The 17256-nt window shown below is 48.7% G+C and overlaps 1 protein-coding gene across 1 annotated transcript in view; it reads left to right on the top strand.

The window, feature by feature from the left end:
* The window catches only part of CACNA1E (calcium voltage-gated channel subunit alpha1 E), a 1292345-nt gene that overhangs the window by 347847 nt on the left and 927242 nt on the right, over positions 1-17256 (top strand). The window contains exon 5 of the mRNA XM_078643465.1: positions 2639-2820. Coding sequence (XP_078499591.1) covers positions 2639-2820 — 182 coding nt within the window. The remainder of the gene's footprint in view (positions 1-2638; positions 2821-17256) is intronic.

The following is a 17256-nucleotide window of genomic DNA, read 5'->3' as shown; positions in this document are numbered from 1 at the left end:
TATTCAAGAAATCTTTTACGCACTATCTATTATCAAGTTTGTCAACTTTTCGACCACAAAGCAAATCTGATGGAGTCTTCCTCAAGACAGACAGACAGAACAGTAGACACACACAATGAAATCTGTAGGGTTGAAGGGTGAAAAACTTTCCCAACTAGAGAATTAATCAGAAGGCCCTCAAACCATCTCTTTCTTTTTTACAGACCTCTGACATGATTTAAAGTTGGGTAGTGACAAAAAATCATCTAATATGTGGGGAAAAGTTCTAAATCCAATAAAGAATCATCTAGCTGAATTTTCTTCACCATACTAACCTATAAACGAGAAATCTCCACAGATGGAGTTATTCCTGGTTTAGCACTTCCTCCACAGTCTAAAGGATTTTCTATTATCACCCAACTCTTAATTAGGCCCCTATCTGCCCACAGTGCCCTCTAGGCTATACCTCTACTCTCGCTATTAGAGAAGAGGGAAGCAGGAGGTCAGAAACACCTAGACACCAAAGTTGCAAGGCCATCTAGGCATTTTCTAATGTGTAAACTCATTCTATCCACACATGGAACTAGTTAACCCTGACACACAAACACCACAGTGAACTCGGGGCACGGGGATAGCTCGTTTTATTCCAAACTCCCATGTCAGTGGGATGGTACCAATGTGCTCCCTAAAGGATAGGGACACTACAGTGTTGTGCATGTGCAAAACTGCAACACTCATGCAGCCTCTCAGTGTTTTCTCCTAGATCTGCGAGTGCACACTGTTGCTGGGGATAATTTAGGTATGAACTTAAAAGGACTGATGCCTCCAGTCACTCATCCTTCTGTGACAGCAGAGTCCATTGTTCTCCTACCGCTCCTTTCAGAAAGCGTACAAATCAGGAGGCCATGCATAACGTCTATCAGAACATTGGAATGTTGAGCGCTCTATTGAAGACAATGGAGTGCTCTGGGCTTCTAATGGCTGGCAGAAGCCCGGAGTAACAACATTCCAATGTTTGTTCACAGCAGTTGCTGTGAACAAAGGTTTCACAGAACCTGAGGGGATTTCAACTCCCCTCGGACTCCGTGATGCCTTTGTTTTATAAATGAGAACATTCTATCTTGTAGGGACGGAATGTTCTAATAGCCTTAAAGCCCTCCGTAGCCAGCTCTATCAACCATTACAGGCCGGCTCCCTTGTTAAAGGCCCTCACCGAGTCCCTTGTATCAGAACTAATGTCTAGCACTGACGGAAGCCCTCACCGAGTCCCTTGTATCAGAACTAATGTCTAGCACTGACGTGATGCTGTTAGAGGAGGCAAGGGAATTCTCCCACCGTAGGACTGACAGGCCGCTTCCAGATAGAACTCCTGGTGCTGGGGCCATAGAGTTCTGACAGGACAGTGATGGGGTTAGAGCACACTGTTGAGGGAGTACAGCACTGGCAGGTCACTGCTGCTGCCCTTTTGCAGTCACAGAGCACTGCCACGAGAAGGCTCACCGTAGTGGGTCCTTACAGCACTGGTGGATCACTGATGCACAGAACGTGGACTCCTTGGAAGAGCTCACAATGCTGGGGCCATGAAAAACCCAGATGTCTTTGCTAGAGAAGGCATACCCTTCTTGTTTAGCCCAGAAAGAAGCTCATGCTACTGAAGTACTAAAGCACTGCTAGGATGCTACTAGGGGTAGTTTACACTGCTGGCGGTCTGCAGGGCTGATAGGCACTACTGATGGAAATCTCAAAATACTGCGGTCCTGTATATTGCCCAGGAGAAAGATAACACTGTAGAGGTACTGTAGAACTGGCAGGCCACTACTAATGGTACCTCACCCTACTGAGACCCAACAACAATGATACAGGAAGCTCACCCTGCTAAATGCCAATAGATCATTCAATCCGTAGCCTCTGCTGAAGAAGGGCAAATTGCTGAGTCCCTGCAGCATTGGGCGCTCATACCTGGAGGAGATCACGCTACTGGCTGCATGTACCATTAACATGTCATTACTAGATGAAGTTCACACTGAGGGGATCTTATAGTATTGACAATATGCTGTAAAAGCTCGCAGTGCTGGAGAAACTCATATGGTTGGGGTCCCCTACCTGCCAACTCACACGGTGCCACAGTGTGTCATACAGTTTTGGCTCCTTTCACATGGGCACACGGTGAAGAGCCAAAATCACACGGTGGCAGGAAAAATAAGCTGACAACCACTATAAACAGTGAACTTTCAGCTCATTTTCGGAGGCTGTAAGTAGCCGATGTCCATTAAGAGGTGTGAAAACACTCCAGGACATCAGCAACAGCCTCAAAGACCCATTGTTTTTATTTTTCTGGGAGAGGCGCAAGGGGGGTGGCTTGGTGGGGGGCAGAGTGCCTCTCAGGTAGCTCTCGGCATGAGGCCCAGCCCCTTCAAGGCCCCGCCCCCACCTCACATGGTGGCATTACTTTGTAAGTCAGCAGGTATGGGATCCTAAAGCAATGACTGGTCAGTTCTGAATTAAGCTCACCCTGTGGGTCTGTGGGTCTGTGTAGCACTGACAGGAAAGTTCTGGCGGAGCCCCTCATTACTTGGGTCCTTAAGCCTTGAAATGGCACAGCTGGGAACGTATTCCTATTGACTGTGTAACAACAAATGTCCTTTTTCTCTACGCACAGGTGAGTTTGAAGAGTTAGACCCCCCTCAGCCGTGTGGAGTACCGCAGTGCCCCCCTGGATATGATTGTGTTAAATGGATCGGCCCCAACGACGGGATCACGCAGTTTGATAACATCCTCTTTGCTGTCCTCACGGTCTTCCAGTGCATCACCATGGAGGGATGGACCACCGTACTGTACAATGTGAGTATGAGACACAAACTGGAGAAGAGCAGAAATGTATCACCTTAGGGGGGTTCTGCGGCTGTATCAAATGGATTATTGATGTTCTTTGGTTGCAAACTGCTGTGTGGCATCACATACTAAAGGGCTGTGCCAATTTATGAGATGGAAATAGGATGCATCAAAAACTGGGCAGATAACTATCACCTCTCACTAAGAGGACTTTGAGCTAGATCTGCTCATACTAAAAAGAGTAATGCTTAATCCTTGCATGGAAGAGATATCTAGTTCACCCTGTCATGTGAAGGCTCCTTAGGAGTGATGGCTGGTTCAGACAATGTGAGGTCAGAGAAGGGCTAAAAAAACCCTGGATGGGAAATGCAGTTCTGGGTAACTTGCAGTTTGGCGGAGTAGGACCTCCACAATAAATTGGTGGGACTCTTGACCTGATCAACTTGTGTTGATTTTCCCTGGCTTGGCTTGGCGATGCATGGCGAGCCTTGAGCAGGGAAAACAACCCTTGGCCTTAACGCACAGGCAGGATCTCTCTGTGCATTGAGAAAACTAGTAAACTCCCACCTTGGAAATTTCTTTGAGGAAAAATAACAAAGCACACTACATGGGTGAAAAAGATCATGGCACCTGCGAGACATTCAGCAGTGCATCCAGCGTAACTTTCCTCACCCGCAGAGATCTGCACCAGGGAAGCAGGGATCTCTGGGTCTGGTGGATAAAAGACCGATGAAGATATGGCAGATATTTCTCCAATAATTCCGTCAGCTGGCGTTCCCTGAACCTGTTTGCCATCTATTTTGCCTCCTTATAAGTTGAGGGATGTATCAGTCCCTAAGTGCGGTTATGAAGCATCAGTCTGTACTGCAAACACATTGTTTTGGTTGGAGAGAAAAAGAACGAGGGGTGTAGGCTGCATCACCCAGGAAAGAGAGACATTTCACATCGCTTCATGGATCGCGCCGTCTGAAGGTATTTTGACACTATATGCAAGATACATTTTTGCACACATCCTTATTTTTCCACACGTGCACAGCATGCTTCTCTCCTTTCCTATAATACGTTCTATACTTCCTAGGTAAGGATGCAGGATTGATTAATTGTTTGTACTTGCGCATGCCATCAATGCAAATCTAATAAAAACATTTGCATCCGACCTGAATCAATACGTCCACAAGTGATGTTGCCAAGAGTGAGCCACATGGCAATTCATTTCGTCGAGTGCACTACAAATATGCATAAAGTTATTCTTTCTGCGCTAGCAGTTCATCGAACCAGAGGTGAGGGAGGCATGTGTTTGTTGTGCAAATTTTGTGAGCATTATCAATGCAGGTCCCAATGGGCAGAGGGTCCTCAGAAAAGTAAAGCGATTTATTCAGGGTCACCTAGTTAGGTCAATCTTGTGAAGCTTGGATTACAGCCTGTCTTTACTTTTGTATGCAGGTTGTTTGTCCTTTTTGCATTTCTAGATCTAAATGAGTGCTCTTGAGTAGAAATCGATATGAGGTTTAATATGCAGTTCTCATACTCCTCAAGAGACGTTTCAATCCATGTATGCTAATCTAATTGCAGCATTATTACTATCTGAGGATTTTTTTAAAGTGGTACCCTACCCTTGAGGCTATTGTAGTAGTCAATATTACTCTTGACTGCTGACCATACCGATATATTTTTTTTCTAGGACTGAAGACAGGGATCAAGTGGAGATTACTTTTGCGTCAATTAAGCGCGAGAAAAATACCTTCAAGTCAGCCGCACTGCAAGCTTTTTTTTCTAGCTATCTTTGGAGGTTTAGTCAGCTTTTACTTGTTCGCCAGGGTTTTTTCAAACAACATTTAGAGCGTTTTTGCCTAATCCCACCACGATGGTCAGTTGTGGCCAAGGGGGTCCATGACCTGCCTTTTGACCTCTTTGCTCGCCCCGTCCTCCTGGACAGTTCGAGCTTTTCAAAACATGCGCCCAATTGCATAATTTTTGCGGGCTTTGGGAGGGAGCCGCGCAGACAAACACTGACCACATGTGTGTATAAAAAAGGCTACTTTATTATAACAGGTGCACATCCCAAAATTTCCTGGCCAACCGCGTTACAAAACTAGAACCTCGCTATACATCCAAAGAACTATCCCCTATACTACCCCCACCATTACAATCCACCCCAAATATGCCCACCCTGTAGATAACTCATTAACTGTATTGCAGTACATTTCCAAATTGAATTCCCCCTACATCCTATGAGTATCTATATGAACCTGTACGTAACCAACAGGTACATGCATCAATGTAGGATTTTGCGATTCCTTAATTTAGATTATTATTGCAAAAGCCTATGGATGTAGCAATCACTATAAAATGTGTGATTCCCAAACATTCTTTAATTGCGACTCGCAAATTGTGAGTCGCAATTAAGGAATACCTTCCCATTCATTACTATTGGCCTACAGGCCCATAGGAATGAATGGGAGATTGCAAGCGCATTTGCGAGTACCTATTATTGCGCATGCAATTTCAAGGGTGCAAGGGTAACAAAAGGACACCCTGTTGCACCCCTGAAATTGCTCTGTGCACACATGTTGCGCACCATGTGTGTGTGTTACGTACAACTTTGAAAAATGCATTTTAGTGCATTTTTCAAAGTTTTTTCAAATTACCATCAAGTTCAACTTGATAGTAATTGCGCCCCATAGTAGCGAAATCACTATTCCTAAATTGTTCTTGAATTGCATTTAAGGAATCGCAAACTGCGATTCCTTAAATGCAATTGCAATTTGAGAAATCACAATTAATTGCACAGTCTCAAATTGTGAGTGCATTGAACCTTGATGCATCGCAAATGCCCTTTTTGCAGGCGCAACCGGCCGATTTTTGCGAATCGCACCGTTTGCGCTCGCAAAAATGGTAGATGCATGTGCCTGCAAATGTTCTAAAGTGAACCTTTAACTACCTGCCTCCCCTCCCCTTGCACAAGGATCCCCCACTTGCAATGCCAGGCAACTTCCGCAAACTTGTGTCCAACTTTTCATGCTCCCCCTATGCACCTGCTTAAGCGACAGCGTATACAAAAGCTACCCCTGCCCACCTGTCTCAACGCATGGCCTAATAAGGGAACCCATAGCCTCTCACCCATCCAAGAACCTTAATGAAGGGATGGGAGGGTTGGAAAAAAGCAACACCATGTCGGGTTACCAGTCACCAGGGCACCGGTACCTAAAATGGTGGCTGTTAGCCCAAAACGTGCCCCTAAATAATGGTTAGGCTGCATTTGGGCTGTAAATTAGCCCAAACGCAAAATGGCAATTGTTGAACTGCGCCACCCTCCCAATCTGCCCTGGGGGCAGACCTCCCCTTGGTCCGCTGCCCGCCAGTCCCCCCTTGGGAGGGAGGGACACAGGCAAACACTGACCACTTGTGTGTGTGAAAAGTCCTCTTTATTAAAACAGGAGCACATCCCAAATTTCCTGGCCAAGCGCCTTACAAAACTAGAACCCCGCTATACATCCAAAGAACTATCCCCTATCCAACCCCCCACCCCTACGCTCTCCCAAAACATGCCCAACCTGCAGATAACTCATTAACTGTATTGCATTACATTTCCAAATTGAATTACCCCTACATCCTATGAGTATCTATCTGAACTTGTAAGTAACCAAACGTCCTAGAGTGAACCTTTAACTACCTGCCTAACCTCCCCTTGCACATGGATCCCCCACTGGCAACGTCAAGCAACTTCAGCAAACTTGTGTCCACCTTTTCATGCTCCCTTGCCACCAAGACATGGGGGGTTTACCTTAACCCCCTCTTCTGCCCCCAACCCTCCCAGCTGCCTCTTTCTTTGTGTTATCTCACATCTAGCGTTTCGCCCTAAAATCCTCCCCTAATACCTCCCTGATCTCCAACAGATACAAGTCCATATCCATGTGAGAGAGATGCATCCCACCCCCCTAAAGAACTCCAACACCTCAAATTTAATGTCGGCATTGCCAGATCCTACCAAACCGATTTCCCAACAGAAATGAATCATTTCTATATTCAGCTTTCTCCTTGCCCTGTCGATCGCTGCTGGCTTGGCCGCCCCTCGCAATTACTGCCACGGAACGAAATCCGTCCATAAAACAAACGTACCTGACCACTGTGCTTTAATTTCCAAGAGATCCCTCTTGATGAATCTTGTCAAGACCACTCCTTTTCTCTGACCAAGTCATTCTACCCCAAGTTAAAACATCTGGGCACCTAGGCCCTCCCATCATTCTGTTCAATAGCTCCCTCCACAACATGTCCCCTTTCCAAGTCACTTGAAACAAACCATTGTTAAGACCCAAATTGGCCCCCATCCTTGCCTGTCCTGCTTGGATTGCTGCCCATTTAACATAAGGATGGCCCACTATCCAGATCACTAGAAATAACAAGAGGGGGAGAGAGAGACGCGGTGGATTCGTTCTCCCTTAATAGAATTGAATAAACACAGAGAATCCACAGGTGGGTGTATGGTGGTCCCTACAGTGGTGAGGAGCACACAGTGTTTTGTCAATACCCCTCGCACACCAAAATGACCCTTGGTGTCATGCTTCATCATTGGGGTCTTCGCACCCCTCTACAGGATGCGGCGTGCTGCTAACCTACGACTATGCTGGAGCACTTTTCAATTGTGTGGTGCATGTGAGGTATTATGAGAATGAGTGAGTGGTGGGGTTCGAAGTGATTAAGTGATAGTTAAAAAGCACCTGGCATGCGGGGTTTACTCAAAAGACTTTAATGGACCCCGTGCTGGTAATTTTAAAAGGGGTGATTGATGAGGTTTTATGTAATATGATGTACATTGCTAATTGCTAATTATCGGCCCATCTTCGGATCCGCGGACCCTCGTACCTAACTCTGGGCAAAGCACTACGCTCGCGTAGTTTGTGAAGTTTGCGAAAGTGGTCATTTTTTGCTTGCTCGCGGTCCTCAACGTCAAGTTGGCGACCGCGAGCAAGCAAAATGACATCCCGGCGAGACTTTTTCCTCGTTCGCGATCAGCAACATCGAGATTCTCAACGCAGGGAAGTCAGGTTTCTCAGGTTTCTCATTGTGAGTGGTCGCAATGAGAAACTACCAGTCCGTGTTGAGAAAGCTGCCACTCAAGTAAAAATCTACTCGAGCAGCAGAAAACTACAGCTCACACTGTGCAAGATGCTGTTTTCAATGATTGCACAGTGCTGGATGCTTGTCCGCACTGTGCAATCATTGAAAACAGCATCTTCAACATTGCGAACAGGGTACTACGCAGTTCACGAAGTGCTACGCATAGCTCGCGTAGTGGAAAGTGCACTTTGCGTAGCTACACCTAGCGCTACTTCGTGAACTACGCCCACCAGAAACCACAACGGAACCCCTCCCTCAATACAACCGCATCCTCCGTTCGTTCATAACATCCCAAACAGTGCTCCATCCTCTCTAGGTTAACCGGAGTATGAGCCTTTTGCACCAAGTCCCTCCCCCCCACTACCTCTAGTACCCATAAGCTGTTACTGATAGCGCCCCTGCCCCCGTACTGCTGCCAGTTGCTCCCTCCCCGGTTGTTGTACGCACCTCCCGCCCCATAGCAGCTGACCAGGGTGTGTCTGCCGGAACACTTAGAGCATTTGTGGTTGATATTGCAATATTCCAGCGTACACAGCCCTTTGTTAAAATCCCAACCCCATGCAAAGGCTTCGATGGTCCGCCCACCCCTCCTCGGTGGGACGCCCTTGAAAGGGCCGATATACGGTGGGCAGTCCGTTTGCCATAAATATCGTCGTCTCCCCTTTTGCAGTCCCCGTAGTGTGCTGCCCAAGATCAAAATCCAACTCGCCTCACTTGACCTCTGGGTCCCACACCAGATGAGCCAGAAACTCCTCGTTGTACTGCACTCACGCATATCCCCCCTGTGATTTGTGCCTTCCTAATCACGTCCATGTACTTGAACATCACCACGCAGCAATCTGGATTATTCTTGCAATACTCACTGGCATATATTAAGAATGCCGCCATCCGATTCTCTATTGTCAGGGGAACCTTTGACCGCTTGGCCAATACGTATGCCTCCTCCTTGGAGCCCTCTTTCAACCGCACTTCCCTATGCAGGAGTTTCAGCATTTCAACATACTCTCCTTTCCAAATGTGCTCTTTTGTTGCTAGCATCAAGTGGGCACCCAATGGTTTGGTCACCCCCCCATGTCTGGTAACTTCTTAAACTTAAATTCTTTGCTGTCAGGGACGTCCTTCTTTCCTTCTGCCCCGCAACTGCCCTAATGTCCTTTGTTTTGCTGGGGCCCCCTGTGCCCCCAGTACCCATCTGCTCCTCCGTGCCCACACCCACATCAGTCATGTATTTGCCTTTGCGCAGGCGCTCGCCCTCTGCCTCGGCAGTGCTGGCATCCATGCCTCTCGACACCATTGTAGGAGCGGCATCCTCTTTTTTAGGCCTTACCTGGCGCCAAGGTCAGTGCCTGTGCTCATGCTATCTGCCTTGACTCTCCCTCACCGACTGGTCATCCTCACCACCTTAGGTCTCTGCAAAACACTACACACTTTGTTAGATGGCCCTCCCCCCAACCATCCTCTAGCTCCTCCTCCCAAAGCTCACCCTCCTCCAACCTGTCCTCCTCATAATCCAATGTAACCCCACACAGCGGATCCTCCACACACTCCCATTCGCTGTGCCTCACTGCCGATGCCTCACTTTTTAAAAACTTCAACTTAGCGCCATGAAACCCAGCGTCCCTATGCGCTTTCACCGTCTCTCGCGCATCAGAGGTCATGCGTGACCTACCGGCTGCTGTGGCCAACGAGGTCGCTCTGGGCCTTCATATGCTTGCTGTGTTGGGATCCCTCGCTGTTTTCGAGCAGACCATGTGGGACCCAGCCCTCTCTTCACCTCGGCATGAGGGAGCCATCCCCAGATCTGCTGAGTCTGCTCCCACGCCCCATTCCTGCCCCTGCAATGAAGAAGACAGGACTGGTGAGCTGGTTGCCCGAAACCTGCCTTTTAACCACTTCCAAGCTCAGGGCTCATTCCCGTCCACGCCCCCGACTGAGATGTACTTGAGGGCCCCCCTGCCCTGCCCCCTCCCTGCCCCCTCCCAAGGACCAGCCCCCTACTGGGGGTCCTCTACATATGCCAAAATCCTCATCAGCGAAGTCCTCATCACCCAGGTCCTCTCTCCCTGAGTCCCCCTCCCCAAGATCCACTTCCTCCTCACTCCAATCGAGCCTTGCCTCCACCAAGGCAGAAGCCAGCCCACGTACGCCCCCCCTCCTTCCTGGGGAGTTCCTATACCTCCTAACCTCTCCCCCCGCTCCAACTGACCCCCCTCTACTCATATATGTGTCCAGGTGAGCCACTAAGTCCCCCCTCCTGCGCCCCCCCACACATTGAAAATATCCAAGCCTGCCCAGTCCTCTGAACCGTCCCTCTCTCCGTCCCTTCCCTCCTCCCATTCAAGCTCCAGTACCTCATCGGTTTTGGACAGGCCCGATGCATCTCCCTCTCCCTCCCCACTACCTGTTCCATCTCTTTTCCCACCTGGTACCCGTATAACCAGCTTTCCCCCCACCCGAAACCTCCCTCCTGCCCTTTCATCAGCATCACCCTCTCTCCCCAGGGGTCTGTAGAAGCTGCGCACCTCCTGGAACCCCTCTTCATTACGTTGCCATTAGAAGCAGGCGGCTCCTCAGACGCTGCCTGCTTCCTATTTCTGTTTCCTCCTGCACCCTGTACATGCGCAGCAAACGCAATGGGCCGCTTCACCTTGTCACGCCCCCTCTTGCTCGGCCACGCCCGCTGCTGTCTCTTCGCAGGGGCCTGCCACCCACCAAAGACTCACAAATGTGCCTGCAGCCCTGCCCCTCCTTCCACGCGCCGCCACTACAGGCACCAAAGACTGTGCTACTTCCGGCCCACTCTCCGCCCTTGCCGCTCCTTGTTTACCGGAGTGGCTGCGGGCGCATACTTCAGGCGATCAAGTCCCCACAGCACTCCCAGACCACGGCAGCGGGCATGCCAGCACCACCTTGGCCAGGGCTGCATAGGCTCTCCGCAGAACGCAAGCCCTCGCCTCCTGGATGACCAGGTCCATCCTGCCGGGTTCTTTTAACAGGCGCATCGCCTCAGCAACCAACTCTGCGCTGTACATGGTGGGCTATTCCCCAACTACTTTGTACCTACCAAACACTGCAAAAAAGGCTGCAAAAGCAACACCACAAAGTTGGGCTACCAGGTACCAGGTCACCTGTACCTAAAATGGTGGCTGGGAGCCCAAAATGTGCCCCTAATGGTTGGGCTGCATTTGGGCTGTAAAGCAGCCCAACCGCAAAAAGGCAGCCGTTGGACTGTGCCACTCTCCCTATCTGCCCGGGGGCAGACCTCCTCTCGGTCAGCTGCGTTCCAAACCCCCCTTCTGCCTCACATTTTTGGTGTTCCCATCGCAGTAGGGGTTCCTTGTGGGCCCCAATCTAGTGCGGCTTTGCCTACCCGGCCCAAGTCACTTTCATGCCACCCCCGGTGGGAGGCCGTCAGAAGCATTATGAATTTGGCAGTGTTACGTTTCAGCCAAGTATTTGGCATCCCTCTATCAAAGCTGACAAGGTAGTTGGGCCAAGTATCCTCTGCTCTTGGTGAACCCGCAACACAGGACGCATGTATTGAGCCATCCAGTAACAAACCACCAAACAACGGTGTGTATTTATTTATTTATGAAGTTTTTTAGAGCGCAAACATGATCCCGAAGGATATCGGAGCTCTTCACAATTAAGAATGGTTAGACAGGCACAAATACAAGTCAAAGGAAACAGTTACAAAGGTTACAACAAAGCAGTACAATAGTTGAAGAAACAAAATGTGGTTTTATATATTTATATATATATATATATACATATGCATATATATATATTACCTACTGGCGGTCGCCAGTAGGTATATATAGTTAGGATTTTTTCTCTATGGGTTTTTTGAAAATTCTATGTCTAATAACTTTGGCGTTTGTGGACGGAATTGGCTGAAATTTTCAGGAAAATGGCACATTTTGTTTCTGAGCAGCCCTTGAAAATTTTGGGGGGGGTTCGTCCAGTGGGGGCCGAGAAAAAAGGGGGGTCCCAAAACGTGTTTTTAACATTGAGTTTTCCATAGGGCGGTTGGCCTCACTTTTAGCCCGAACGGCTGAATGGATTTGCACGAAACTTGGCAAAATTGTAGGGACTGGTAGCCCGATGTGCCTTTTGTAGGTCTCAATATATGTGCTCCAGTGGATTTTGAGAAATTAACGTTTAAAAAAAGATATATATCTGTAACAGCGGACCGGGCAGCGCACTGGTTCGCGGACTTTTCGCGCAACGGAGCTTTGTGAAGCGAAGCTGATTGGTTCTCCGGCGTCTGTCAACATTCCAAACAGTCCGTAGCGGCCGCCATCTTGTCTCTCGGTAGGATCGAGAGACAAGAGGAGGTCAAAACAAAGGGGGAAATAACTATAAGGGGGCATAGTAGATCCTCGCTGACCCCCTAGGTTTGATGTGGAGGTTTTAAAAGGGCCCCGCGGGGCAAAAAATAATAATAATAATAATAATCGAACGGCTGAATGGATTTGCACGAAACTTGGCAAAATTGTAGGGACTGGTAGCCCGATGTGCCTTTGCTAGGTCTCAATATATGTGCTTCAGTGGATTTTGAGAAATTAACGTTCAAAAAAAGATATATATCTGTAACAGCGCACCGCTTCGCGTACTTTTCGCGTTACGGAGCTTTGCGAAGCGAAGCTGATTGGCTCTCCGGTGTCTGTAAACATTCCAAACAGTACGTAGTGGCCGCCATCTTGTCTCTCGGTAGGATCGAGAGACAAGAGGAGGCCAAAGCGAAGGGGCAAATGACCATAAGGGGGCATAGTAGATCCTCGCTGACCCCCTAGGTTTGATGTGGAGGTTTTAAAAGGGCCCCATGGGGCAAAAAAAAAAAAAAATAATAATAATCGAACGGCTGAATGGATTTGCACGAAACTTGGTAAAATATTAGGGACTGGTAGCCCGATGTGCCTTTGCTATGTCTCAATATATGTGCTTCAGTGCATTTTGAGAAATTAACGTTCAAAAACAAGATATATATCTGTAACAGCGCTCCGCTTCGCGGAGATAAAATTATATCTGTATTACCTAGCTGTTGCTAACACCAGTTAGCGACGGCTAGTAGGAGATAGCGACCATCTTGGGTCCCACTTTGCATGTGAGTGATATTTATCACTAATGACATGCAAAGTGGGCATGCCAAGATGTTAGCGACTGGAAACAGTCGCTAACATCGCTATCTCCTATTATCAACTTTTGGAAATATTCGAGATAAGCGCGAATATCTCCAAAAAGTAACAGCTGCCCTGAGCAGTTCTTAGCCATGTTATCCAATGGGAGGTGGATAACATGGCTAAGAGCATTAGCTCGGTAATGCATGAATATCGCGGAGTTTTCAGCGATATTAATGCATTGCGCTCGTTTTTTATCGTATTTGCGATAAACCTTGATAATAGCAAGGTTTATCTGCGATAATTTCTGACGGTAAAAAAATCTTTGCAATGCATCGTTAGGGATAAATGTCGCTTAACTTTGGTAATATGCCCCAACGTCTGTTAACGTTCGATTCGAAGGAAATCAGGAATTGTTGAAAAACATTGTGTGCGCCATCTTGTCTTTTTTCAAATGCCACACTTTTGTCGTGCACGGCAGCCATTTTAGATGCCTTGACCAGACCCACTCTGTGCACGCTGTCGATCCTTAGCATGGCTCCCCACCCTCGCAAGCATCTCACCCAGGCAGTGGTCACCCCCGCTCTCTGTCTTATGCATGGGTAATAAACCTCCCCCCATCTGCGCTGCTCTTCCCTGAGAATCACACCCTGTGCCCGCCCGACACCTCCCTTTCGCCCTATTCACTACCGCACCCTCTGACACTCCTTTTCCTCTGTGTCCGATTGTCCAGGCCGGTCCTAGGCTATCAGCTAGCCCTGCAGATGTAGTTTATGGCCACAGCTGTAAAGAATCACCCCTCTTCAAAGGAGTTATAGTAGATCAAGGCCCACACTCGATGAGATCCGTCACAGCAGAAGCGTTGCTATTATCTGAAAACCATCCTGTATTGTGATTGGGGAGGGGACCGAGCGTGAAGCGGAAGATTCCAGGGATGACTCTTTGTACATCAAAGTTTTTACAATTATGTGTCACATTAAAAATATATAGCACTCCGACAAAGTAGTAAGATTATAAAACTTTAATAATTTATAAATATATACAAGAAAACAAAAATAGTAATAACATATAAACATTTTTAGAGAAAAACAACGAAGTAGCGGTCGGCTGTGCGAATAGTCCCAACGCAGCACAACGTCCAGATTTCCGGCGTGGGGCGTCGCGGGGGGTGGGTCATCAGTAGCAAACTGTTGTGCGAATAGTTCCAAGGCAGCAGAACGCGCCGAAATCTAGATGACACGAAAGTGATGTCTAGTAAGTTGCCACCCAGCAAATAACGGCGTGGGGCGTCGCGGGGGGTGGGTCATCAGTAGCAAACTGTTGTGCGAATAGTTCCAAGGCAGCAGAACGATGGCACCAAGGTGATGTCCAGTAAGTTGCCGCACTGGTTTTGGTATCCTACAATGCTGCTCCGAATAACGGCGTGGAGCGCCCCGGGGGAGGCGGCGTGAACGGGCCTCTCCAGGTGGAGTCTCATCTGTTTTAGTGGGGCGCCCCTTTACCGTTTCAGTTGCCATTCCGTCCGCTTTTGGTCCACTGTGTCAAAATCCGCCATTCAGCTGAGTTGCGCCCACTCTTGCGGTGCAGCGATAGGCGGCTGCCACAGGACTCTCAAAATGGCGGCAGGCTCTTTCCTTTTTGGGCGTGGTCCACTGAAATGGCCCTGGGACACCTTGGAAATCGGACGCTTGTCTGCTAGGTCTTGGACCCCATTCTCGAAAGCGTCCCCTCCGCCTTGAGAATTCATCAAAAGTTTTGGGGGCCCCGACTCCTGCAGGCTTCTGGTGGGGAGCGGCTGCCATGATTGCTCGCGGAATGACCACGACGGAGCTACGAGATGGTGGTGCTCTCATGCTGACGCCAGTTTAGTCTGAAACATCCAGAAACAAGGTGGGGCTTTCATCGTTTGGGGGAAAAAAAAAGTTTTCATCCAATGAAAAGTGTTGTTTTTAGGTCATATGATCAAGCCTTCCATCATTCGGAAACCAAAAGTAAAATGAACCAATGAAAAGTTTTATAAACAAGTCACATGACCTGTTATGCGGCATAGGGTATAAAATGCGGAGAAAATACGTTGGCACGTGAGGCGGCGTCAGTAGCGGACCGATGTGCGAATAGGCCGAAGGCAATACAACGCGCCAAGATCCGGATGGCACCGAGGTGGTGTCATAGTTGAGAGTTCTGAGCAGCGGTTGTAACACTGTCTGAAGCTTATTTGCAGCTGCTGCAGCTTCACTACGCGCCAAGATCCGGATGGCACCGAGGTGGTGTGTAGCAAGTTGCCGCACTGGTGTGGCCATCCTACAATGCTGAAAGTCGGCGTGGGGCGCCCCGTTGGCCTGTGAGTTTGCGTCAGTAGCGGACCGATGTGCGAATAGGCCGAAGGCAGCACAACGCGCCAAGATCCGGATGGCACCGAGGTGGTGTCTAGTAAGTTGTCGCACTTCTGTGGCCATCCTACAGTGTTGAAAGTCGGCGTGGGGCGCCCCGTTGGCCTGTGAGATGGCGTCAGTAGCGGACCGATGTGCGAATAGGCCGAAGGCAGCACAACAATATTTTCTGACTGACACCACAAGGCGCTGAGATGCCAAGATCCGGATGGCACCGAGGTGATGTCTAAGTTGCGGACTGATGTGCGAATGGGGCCAAAGGCAGCGTAACAATATTTTTTGTATGGAAGATACCACTAGGCGTTGAGATGCCAAGATTCGGATGGCACTGAGGTGATGTCTAGCAAGTTGGTGTGGTCATCCTACAATGCTGAAACTCGGCGTGGGTCGCCCCATTAGCCTGTGAGATGGCGTCAGTAGCGGACCGATGTGCGAATAGGCCGAAGGCAGCACAACGCGCCAAGATCCGGATGTCACCGTGGTGGTTTCATAGTTGAGAGGCACTTCATCTGCAGTGGGGCGCCGAGATCCGGATGGCACCGAGGTGATGTCTAGCAAGTTGCTGTACTGGTGTGGTCATCCTACAATGCTGAAACTCGGCGTGGGTCGCCCCATTAGCCTGTGAGATGGCGTCAGTAGCGGACCGATGTGCGAATAGGCCGAAGGCAGCACAACGCGCCAAGATCCGGATGTCACCGTGGTGGTTTCATAGTTGAGAGGCACTTCATCTGCAGTGGGGCGCCGAGATCCGGATGGCACCGAGGTGATGTCTAGCAAGTTGCTGTACTGGTGTGGTCATCCTACAATGCTGAAACTCGGCGTGGGTCGCCCCATTAGCCTGTGAGATGGCGTCAGTAGCGGACCGATGTGCGAATAGGCCGAAGGCAGCACAACGCGCCAAGATCCGGATGTCACCGTGGTGGTTTCATAGTTGAGAGGCACTTCATCTGCAGTGGGGCGCCGAGATCCGGATGGCACCGAGGTGATGTCTAGCAAGTTGCTGTACTTGTGTGGTCATCCTACAATGCTGAAACTCGGCGTGGGTCGCCCCATTAGCCTGTGAGATGGCTGTTCTTTGGATTTGGGCCTGGTCCACCAAAATGGCCCTGGGACACCTTAGAACTCGGACGCTCGATTTTTTTTTCCTTTCCTGTACATGCAAAAAAAGGTAAATGCCCGGTACGTTACACGCTTCATCTGCCACGATGAACTCTCCAGAGGAACCGAAAAAAAATATAGTTGTGGTAACTATACCATGCATCGTCATATGGAGAGGTGGCACCAATTAATTATAGTGCTGCATAAAAGAGAGATTTGGAGGAGAACCCCTGACCTGCTAGTACATTCATCAAAGAAGTGGCACTGAGAGCTTCAGAGGCAAGGGAAACGGTCCCAAATATTTAGAAGAACTTTGGAAAGATTAAAATGACATGTTTAGATTGTGGCAAATTAATTTCATGTGGACAGATGAGTGTTACTCTAATAAATACAGCATATGAACATCATCATAGTCGATGGTTGGTAGAGACATTTTGACTATATCCTGGACCTGCCCGTCCTCGCCCAAAATGGCGCCAGAATAAATGGGACTCGTAACTCCTTGTTGTGTACTGGTTGCAGAACCTTGAAATCACGAGATACGTATGCAGTTTTGAAGCACATGGCGGGCGGGGACGAGAATTGATTGAATATTTCGACATCCCTATTGATATTAAGTTCTGATGTGTTATTGATTACTGTACTGTTGAAAGTTCGAATTAACGTCACCCATGGTACTTGCCCGCAAATGTATATCTAGATAATTTTATTGTAACTGG

The sequence above is a fragment of the Lissotriton helveticus genome, chromosome 1_1, assembly GCF_964261635.1.
Source record: "Lissotriton helveticus chromosome 1_1, aLisHel1.1, whole genome shotgun sequence".
Taxonomy (NCBI): Eukaryota; Metazoa; Chordata; class Amphibia; order Caudata; family Salamandridae; genus Lissotriton; species Lissotriton helveticus.
The sequence above is the reverse complement of the archived record's forward strand: the minus strand, read 5'-3'. Positions and strand labels throughout refer to the sequence as shown.